We start from the raw sequence: 9803 nt of genomic DNA, 5'->3' as shown, positions 1-9803 counted from the left end.
CTGAAAGTTACAGGTCTAAAAAGATTTTTTTTTTTAATGACCACAGAAATTGACCAACAACAACATGATGGCTTCAATAGTGTTCACTCTATATCTGTTTAAATGTGGGGGTCGTACTGAATGGAGGGGTGGGGACCCTTTTAACTGTCTTTGTGACAAACCTTTCTGTTTTTTTTTTCTCCACCATCAGGCGCTGATGGCAGTGTCTCATGAGGTCATCAGCAGTTACTGTAGCTTGCAACTAAATTGAATTGCAATTCAACTTGCAGTTCAAGAGACCACACTAAGTAATGTGGGACACAGGAGACCGAAAATAATTCCCCTCTTTGTCAATTTGAGAATAGATTGACTGAAAATTAAATTGAAACCAAGCTGAATTGTAAGATTCATAACTGCAGTTTTTCTTCTCGTACGTGAAAAACATGAAAAATACTCTATTTGCATTTGTAATGTTCAAGTGTAAAATCCTCTGATTTCAATTATTTAAATTGTCAAACATAGTTTAAATAATCACAGAACCAGTTTCTTCTTTAACAGCTTTAATTAAATAACAGTTCAGCGGCAAAGAAATTTGTGGTTTAAAATTAACCATGTCAAAAACTTTTTACGTATATAATTCAACATTTATATGCCAATCATATACCAAAGTTACATTTTACATTGTGTAATTAGTGTACTATTCTGACATTGTGCTACAGCAGTACTTCTTCATCCTTTCTTCATCTTGACAGGCTTTTCTTCTGATCCCAGAAACAAAGCTTCGATCAGATTATTTTGAAAGAAAAAAATTCATGTGATTATGACATAATACAAATACAAAAATAATAATGTTCACAAGTGAAGAAGGAGGGTTTCTAACAAGCTCTTACGGGGTCTAAAAAAAAGTTTGTACGTTTCAATGATTTTATGATGTTTTTAAATTGAAAGTCATGCAGAATTCACTGGGGATTGGTTTAATAAACTGCACCCTGTGAAATTCTCACAGGACTGTCGAGCTTCTTACCTCTTACATCATCACGATATAAAAGCCGGCATTACTCCTGTGGCTTAATGGGAACTTCTGTTTTTATCAGTGATGTTATATCTGTGGATAAAGAAATAAATACTTGTCACATCTGCTTCTTCCTCGCATGCTGAGGAGTACAATGAAAAAACATTCATCAGAAGCACTGAAGTTTCACAAACCACTGACCATCAAAGTCGATGAAGATAATGAGGTCATCATTCTTCAGGTAATTGCGCCGTCTAAGGTCAAAGTGCTTGATAAAGTTACTCCAGCCCCATGATTCCCCTCTATAGCAATCACAGGAAGGGTCATACTTTCCCACCTTGGAGGGATTATCCCAAAAGAACTTTCCATTTGATGCTAGAAACAAAAAGAGAGAAGCATTATCACCTTGTAACTTAAGGCAAAGACATCCACTCCATGAAGAAGGACTTACTCTTCCTCATATCAGTGGTGAGGCTGCGGGCGGACGACATCCTCAGCTTGATGTCTGGATCTTGGTCCATCACCACCAATGTGGCCTGTCTGTTTGCTGCTGGCCACTGCAGCACCACATCATTGTCCCCGCTGGCCAGGTGGAAGTACAGTCCAGCATAGTTCCCTGTGTAATCAGTGTAAGTCGTCAAAGGAATGATGCGGACCCCGTAAGCATAGCCTTCAGGGCTGTAGAACCGAGGGCTGTCAATAACAGTGTTGGTATCAGCCGTTTCCATGATCTTGGAGAAGTTCTGGATCCTCCACACTGCATTGGGGCAACGAGTCTCAGTCAGGCTGATGTCGTCAATGTAGATGCCGCCGGCAGATGCAGAAGGGTCCCCACGCACAGCCTGGAAAGCATAGCGGAATTTCACCCCAACCTCCATTGGCACGTGGGCAATCTTCCATGTGTGGTCAGAGTCCGCTGGTTAACAAGGACAGGGACAAGATCACATATCTTACTATGCATTTGTAGCAGCATTTGGTATTTGCAAAGTAGTGGATTTATAAAGCAGTGAAAGCAACAGTTTTAGAATTTTGGAAAAAAAACGTATTAATATTCTCTTATTAATGTGAGAAGGTTAATAAGATTGATCCTTTAAAATAATAGCACAGTACATTTAAGCACACTGACTTTGTGAATGAAATCAGACAGTTCTTTCTATGTGTTATGATGTTCTGAAAATAATTTAACTCGAATATGATTTTTAGACTGAGGCACTCGACAAAAGTTCATATAAAAATGTGCATTGATGGAAAGGTGTATATTCAGGCATTTTTGTAAAGCTCCAGGAAGCTGCTGTAAAATAAGTGTGTATGTAACAAATACCATAAAATGTGTGCACTTTCTGCATTTGACGAACAGTGCCGGTGCCATCGTCCGTACGGACCCAGATGACCAGCCTGTCCGTTGGGCTTCCTGTCATCTTGTAGAAAAACTGCAGACACTGAAGCTTCCTCTTGGGGTAGAGGGTGCGGGATTCCAGTAGTGCAGACTCCTGAGGCTTCCCAATCATTGTGCTGAAGTGCATGAAGTACCCAGCATCTACGCAGTCCGACAAAATAGTAGAATAAGAAGAAGAGTATGCAGTTTACTCCTTTGCACATCTTTCATAATTTCAATGATGAGTGACTGGGATTTCAAAGTAAATATTCAGCTCTGACCACTGCATTTTCCCAGGAGTGTGTGATCCTCTCCTCCAGGGGTGCTCTTAGTATGAACCCAGTCATCTTGATCGGAGGAGCTTTGGATCATCCCACAGATGCTGGCATACTCAAAGGTGCACTGATCCAGCAGGGTGAGGGGGCCAGCTGGGGTGGACGAGGGGGGAGGATTAGCAGAATCATTTCTATGTTTGGCCCATGTTGCACTTTGCAGGCTTTCATACATTTGAACTAATATTCCAGTCGGTACATTGTCACCTTTAAAAAAAACAATCCAGAACAATTGGAAAATCAGTGTGTAAGCATAAACTACATACAGCAGTTGTACATCCGGTTGAGCCTGATGGTGTCCATTTCACTGAAGTCGAGGTACTGGCCAATGATGTTGTAGAACTCTGGGATTTTGGTGGTGACAGTAGGGATGGAATCGTTCTTATTGAAGGAGAAGGGCCTGTAGTGCATGACGGACTCATAGTCGTACGGCGTATTTTGATCGGTTACGTAGTCGTCATTGTATTTGTTGAAGTTGTGTTCAAGTCCTAAAAGAAATGTTTGTTAGTGATTCCTAGCAAACAAAAAGGACTAATGCAGGCTATGGATGTGCTGAAGGGTCATCTTTGGGAACTAAACGATATTATACTACCTCAATTATAAAAAAAAGCTTTAACATAACAAGCGTATGAGCCAACCAGGGTTTGCTCAGTTTTTTGTGTATGTTGTGCTGTGTGTATCGTGTACTGTACTGTGTTATGTTTATTAGTGATGATGTCACAGATGATGTCATTAGTGACATTAAATGCTTTAATGTTGCCTTTGTAGTTTAGTTTTTAAGTTTTTGTCCAGCGTCAACAAAACAATGCATAGCGTAGGTTTTATCACAAGAAGAAGCGATTCGGCTCAGCTACTGAGGGGAGCAGACCTGACAGGGAAATTGGAGCAACGGAACTGACCGTAAGGTAGGAAAGGTAAAGTGTGTAGATGTGGAGGCAAACAGTTTCTTACCGAGTCTTATGTACTTTCAGAAACGGGTTCTGTGGGTTTCGCTATACTTTGAGAAGCTTATATGGTTTAACTGTTTGTGAACGTGTTTGTGAGATTACTGCTCTTAAACTTGTAATGTACAATTAATCCATCATTGGCTAAGTTGAAAAGCAAATACAATAAATGTTCAGTGTTCGTCTTACAATGATATCTGGAGTAAAATACTAAAGTAAGATTGTCTCTACAACAAGAATGACCAAAGAAAGAAAATATGGGACCATAAAGTTGTTGGACAATAATGTACCTGGTGTAACCTGATTTAGCCAGATGTCAACATAGTCATCTCTGTCTGTACGTGACTGTTCATGGTAAAATCCAAGAGCGTGGAGTAGCTCATGCTCAATCACTGCCTTATGGTCACAGCCTGGCCCCAAAGACAGAATCTGACCAACCTGCTGGTCACCGACACTGGAAAAACACCTATAAAATACCAAACACAATTTTTAAAAAAGTGTAAAAGGAACAACACCAGTCATTCAGTATTACATTCGCCAGAATCATTAAAAATTCAAAAATTCAAATACAGAGCCAACCTCCAAAAAGACAAAAGGGTTTTCCATCGTGCAACAAATAGTTTATTTTGATTTACCTTTAAAACTCCATGGCCTTTGTCTGGGATGTATGTTTTCGAAGTCAAATCCAAGATACGTAAACTCTGGTATATATTTTTCTCAGACTTAAAGAGCCCGTGTTCACGTAGTACTGAGTACTACTACACTGCCCAAGCTGAACAACTGAACAAATGAGTACGATCTAAAATGTAAACTTACCAGACTTTTCATATATCATGACTATAAGTCAATCCCAAGTAAACGTATATGTTAGGGCTATGCTACCAATGATACTGAAACCATTAACGCTGAAGGGTGTTCATTTACAGAAACACTTGTAAGAATGTTAGAGCCTTACCCCCCTCTCTTTTCAAACTTGATAAAGGTCTTCTCTCCTTCATAAGGCTTGAAGTCAATACAAGACTTCAGTCGATACATTTCAAAAGCCTGATGGACGCAACCTTTTGCATTCAGATCTAAGGAGTGAGAGAAAAAGACCCAAAAGTGTGAACATGACAATGTTCTGTCCTTCAAACTTGCATGAATTTTTTTGCTTTAATGGTGAGTACTTATCAGGACACAGAATCAAATTCTTAATGAACAAGAATTCATTAATTCCAGAACTGTAAACTGCTTAAGGTAATTCCATCAGTTACAAGTTGTAAAAGTACTTAAAACTGTACTTTAACAGTGTTCACATAATTATAAATATTTCAAAACTCACCTAAGTCGTCACCCAGAATGTAAGGAATTGGAAATTTCCATCTGTATCTTTTGTCAATCAGGGCGTTTTTACCGTTCTGTGGCATAAAGAAGGTGTTTAGAAAGCACAGTGCCATCTCCCATCTCAGCTGTTTAAAGCTGGAAACTCCTTCAGATGAAGGAGATTTCCTAATGATGGATTTAACTGCACTCCAGTACTAAAAGTTATTTGGAAATTCCCTTGACTTCAAATTTGATTTTTTTTTCACATATTAGTGTTTTTATTCGTTTAGAATAGTTTGTAGAAGTCTGTTTTTGCTTTGATGTTATTGTTTTGTACATTTTTGTCCCAATTAAATTGATCGTGATAAGGTGGAAACATTTACAGGCACTGTACTTAAACTAATATTGACCATAAACCCTAATTGAGGTCAATAAACAAACAGAATAAAACCCAATAAAAACCCTATCAGATACCAATCTGTTTTATCCCAAAACAGATATTGTATTGTCGATATAATAGTAAAAGGAGACACTATCAAATCAGCAGGGGTGGAAACTAAACTAGTACATTTAAACCAGTAGTCTAGGTACAATTTCAGAGGGACATGTTGTGGCCAACATTTTGCTCTAATACATTTATCTCAAGAGCTGATGTAGCCTGCAAGTTTGCAAATTCATAATAATAATGGAAAACAACCCTGATAATTTAGCAATTATGCTGCTGCATATAACCTATGACTAAAAGATGCAGCCATGCAGGTGCATAGAGCAGCGAAACAGTTCCCTACAAATATGAGTAAAACTAAAAAAAAAACTCACTGGAACTAAAATGTCCCCTTCCAACAGGTTGGCATCTGAAACTACAGAAAGAGAACAAAAAAAAAAGAAACTTTATTTCGTAATCATCATTAGAAATGTATACAATCTTTCTCAACATTTTACCTATACATCATCATTCATTGGCCAGAATCTCACCCAGGTTGAGGAGGGGATTCTCATCCTCGCCATTCTCATAAACCTCTGCAAAACAAGACCCACACACACACATGTCTTTTGCGCTGCTCTAATAACTTTGATGTTCTTCATAAAAGACAGTTATTTGACATACCGTGTACTTCAGGGGACAGTGGGATCTGCATAAACCACAAAAAAAAAGTAAGTCACGCCACAGTTGATCACATCAGGATCATAATTACCTCATAAGAAATACTTACGACATAGGAAGTGACCAGAGCCACAAGTCCAAACAGCAGCAGCAGCCTCTCCATCACTTAATGCGGCTGAGCAGAAGTTGCTTCCTTGCTTTAAATACACAGGGACGCGCTTGAGCTTTGACACCTGCTGAAGTTTATACCTGCTATAAAGACTAAAGGAAGGACTTGGACTTTATCCGTGTTCCAGATTGACGGTGTTTGTTTCTGTACGTGTGCATCACTCAATGTACGACAACCTGTGTCTGCTCTCCTTAAACTATATAGAGGTTATTGAGATTTTGGTTGTGTACAGTGGGACCCGCTGATATTGTGGGTGTCACCTTTGTCGTATGTATTTACAGTGTGCAGAAGTTATGTCTCTGTAAAACAAAAGAGTGTAAACCTCCGATAGATCAATACCAATATATGTAGCACGCGCAACATGACGGGACTTGTCAGAGTAAGTTAAGTGAATCGGTTAACTAATAGCTTGGCGTGCAGCTAACTGCGCTTCAAAGGGTTTAGCTTTTCAACTAAACACGACATAATTGGTTTGTAGCAGTTAGTAGTTATAACGTCACCGTGTTCCTCCTTTTTTCCCCCCCACTGGCCCTAAAACTTAAAACTGGGCCTAAAACCACGTCTTAATTTTAAGCCGTGACGTTAGCTAGCGTGGCGATAGCTCATAGCACCCTATTAGCGTTGTTCCTCCAGTAAGTGAGGTTTCTTTAATCTAATAATCGCGTTTAGATTTGTGGCAATTTTTTTTCTACACAAATGTAACAATTCGGTTCGGATGTGAACAGCACACGTCAACGTTGATAATGTACATTATTGCTACTTTCAGTGTGTGGAGACATCGACGAGGTGGCCGAGTGGTTAAGGCGATGGACTGCTAATCCATTGTGCTCTGCACGCGTGGGTTCGAATCCCATCCTCGTCGGTAACTTATTGTTTTGTTTTTTTTGTTGGGGGTCGTAATTAGCCTCACACAGCTAAAAACCATGCAGTATTTTGTGTCTTCTGATGCAATATTTTGTTGTACGTTTTGGCAGATGTTTGTCAATTTGTACAACATTAGCCACACACCGAGCTCTTTCAGTTGGCATTTTTATTTTTCACTCGTGTCTGTTATGTTATGTTTTGTTGTACAATATAAACAACATCACAATACTTTATAGGGAGAATGCATTGTTTCTTTTTAACAGTATTTACTAACTTGCTTACAAACTTAGGTGTTTTCTTCCTTGAGGAGCTTTTTTAATTTGACTTAAAATAACCCTCATCTACTTCATAGCCTTTGTTGTGATATCCCGTGTGTCTGTGTTCTTCTCTGTGGTTCTCAGCACAACCGTCCTGAGGATCAGTGGGACGTCCTTCAGCGTGTGTGGCTCCATACTGATTCTTATCCTGTCCACGAGCGAGTTGGGCCGTCTCTGCCTGTGTCTCACCAATGGCATTTGTTGCCTCTCTGCTTGTTTTCTGTGAGTAAGAAAAGTACAGCGTGAGCTACAAGGAGCTAAATCCCTCGTGTTTATTAGTGAATCATTAAGTGCAGTTTCCTCCCATTTTGTGTCCTGGCAAATCACACACTAACCTGGTGGTGATACTGATCTATGGCGTACTGGTATTTGGCTGCATTCAGTCCCAGTGCGCCAGCTAGTCTCTCTCCAAGAAAATCACAAGCTAGTTTTGGAAACAAAAGACAGAGAAAAATCCTGAGACTTTCTTTACATCGGCAGCTAAAATCATCTTTCTTATTTAGTAGCACTGATTATTCGATTCGGTTTTTGGAAGTATGTGTCCCATTCCATACTCAGCAGTGAAATCCTCCCAACTAGAAGGGCCAGAGTCTTAAATGAGAGACGAGTCTGAGAAAAAAAAAAAAGAGACAGAAAAAGACAACAGATATGACTTCGGTGTTACTTAGCACCCAACATGAAATTTCTCATCTAAACCCTTTTTCACCCTCTCCGTTGGTTCTGTGAAGGGGGGTCTGTGTGATGACTGCTCCTCTTCATCCTCACTGTCCTCCAGCTCCAGAGTTTCCCCACTGGAGAAGTGGATGGTTCTCTTCTCTTTTGACGGGGCAGGACTTCCAAATTGTGTTTCCTGGACTTCCATTACCTGGCGGATTTGAGCAGGTGTGTATGCAAACTATTATGTGGATACTCTTACATAATACCAGGTAACATGCTTATCCACCACATATCAGGCATGTTGTCATTTTATAGGCTTCTTCAGTTACATCTAGCTTGAGAGTGAACCTTTGACTAGTCCCAAACCAGCTGCACCTTTGTGTTACTAAACACAGCCTGAGCTAACTGGTTTGTTTGCCTTGCATCATTGTTACGGCACTTACTTCCTGGTGGTTGTTCACTCTTCAGATACGGCAGGTCTTTCTTTAGCGCTCCGATGGACGTCTAGCTTTCTTTCATGTCACAGGTGTCAATCTCTGCTAGGTGGAGGAAAAAACAACTCCACAATACAGGGGTCAGTCTTGAAGCTTGAGGCAGTAAATACAGAAGCGGATATACCTCCCAGCCAAGCAAACAAGGAGCTAGGGAGCTGCCACTGTAATGAAATCACTTTCATTTTTTTTAGCTTAAAGGGGTTGGACATGTTGCGTGGGTGTAATTCCAACTTTAGTCATTCGAACCTTATTGTTTGTTTGCCTGTGTATTTGCTTCTTAACCGACCTAAAAGTCAGATAAAAGTTATTACAACGATAATGAAATTACCTGAGTATTTGAAAAAAAAAATTGTAGTGTTAAATAGGGCAAATAAATAGTACAAGATAACATACCCAATGGTACAACTAAGAAATGTGATTTGATTTGCTCATTTTTAATCTGACGCTAGCAACATGTTTCTAAGTTGGGATATGGGGCATGAAGACTTGGAAAGGTTTTGCATTGCTAAAAGTAACATCTCTCAACTGATAAAAAAAAAAACACCACCTTCTCTGAGCCCAAGGCCATTTAAAGATGGACTGAGGTGAAGTGGGCTGGCAGTTTAAAATTTGAAATGATTTTCGGAAATGGTGGATGCTATGGTGCCCTCTGTGCTAAAGAGGAGAGGGTTTTGCAAATTGTTGCATTCTGTTGTTATTTCTATTTTAGACTTCATCACAACTTTTTTTTTTAAATGGGTTTTGATTATGTTTTTGTTGCTTGTTCACACAATAATTATGTGAAGTATTTAAGCCACGTTTTGGTGAGTTTCGCTTGAACTCATTCTGATACTCGGTGCTGTCTGACCTTAAGCAGATTTTGTAACTCATTTAATAACACGAAAAATAATACCAAAGTGGTGCCATCTGATCAGCTTAGAAAGCGGATCATAAACTGGGAATCGTATTTTCTAAATGCTGGATCCGATTTTAAACAGCATCTTTTCTTTAGACCATTTCTGTCTTGTATATGGCTACTGACATCTTAAATCCACACTAAATCTAGCACTAATTCTGAGTATGTGACAAAGTTACCTTTAAGAGGGGTCCCACCCCTCACATTAAATAGATTTAAGTAAAGCAAAAAGCCGACTGGAAAAATTAGGTGAAATGGGATATTACATGCAGGAAAGGTCTCCTGTTAGACTCAAACTAAGGACACTTACTGTTCAGCATTCATTATGTTCCAATATGTACTTTGTATATTTGACACG

General features: G+C 39.4%; 2 protein-coding genes and 1 non-coding gene across 3 annotated transcripts; 1 reads left to right on the top strand and 2 right to left on the bottom strand.

Annotated features, from left to right (window-relative positions):
• Window positions 1-522: 522 nt before the first annotated feature.
• mep1a.1 (meprin A, alpha (PABA peptide hydrolase), tandem duplicate 1) lies at window positions 523-6254 on the bottom strand. Its single transcript, XM_067481677.1, has 14 exons — window positions 6159-6254; window positions 6053-6077; window positions 5920-5964; window positions 5764-5804; window positions 4964-5039; window positions 4598-4715; window positions 3933-4108; window positions 2965-3186; window positions 2648-2794; window positions 2313-2528; window positions 1443-1907; window positions 1193-1366; window positions 1004-1084; window positions 523-758 (listed from the first exon to the last, which is right to left on the bottom strand). The coding sequence occupies exons 1-13, from the start codon at window positions 6210-6212 to the stop codon at window positions 1035-1037; spliced, it is 1809 nt and encodes a 602-aa protein (XP_067337778.1). The 5' UTR covers window positions 6213-6254; the 3' UTR covers window positions 523-758; window positions 1004-1034.
• Window positions 6255-6998: 744 nt separating this feature from the next.
• Window positions 6999-7080, top strand: trnas-gcu (transfer RNA serine (anticodon GCU)). Its single transcript has one exon. It is a non-coding gene; the product is annotated as a tRNA-Ser (tRNA).
• Window positions 7081-7233: 153 nt separating this feature from the next.
• On the bottom strand, window positions 7234-8718 carry LOC137102308 (protein FAM177A1). The gene is made up of 5 exons (XM_067481684.1): window positions 8500-8718; window positions 8106-8264; window positions 7954-8008; window positions 7735-7823; window positions 7234-7619 (listed from the first exon to the last, which is right to left on the bottom strand). The coding sequence occupies exons 2-5, from the start codon at window positions 8259-8261 to the stop codon at window positions 7398-7400; spliced, it is 522 nt and encodes a 173-aa protein (XP_067337785.1). The 5' UTR covers window positions 8262-8264; window positions 8500-8718; the 3' UTR covers window positions 7234-7397.
• Between the last annotated feature and the right edge of the window lie 1085 nt (window positions 8719-9803).

Source organism: Channa argus, chromosome 17 (assembly GCF_033026475.1).
Source record: "Channa argus isolate prfri chromosome 17, Channa argus male v1.0, whole genome shotgun sequence".
Taxonomy (NCBI): Eukaryota; Metazoa; Chordata; class Actinopteri; order Anabantiformes; family Channidae; genus Channa; species Channa argus.
This window is presented reverse-complemented; position numbering and strand designations above follow the sequence as displayed.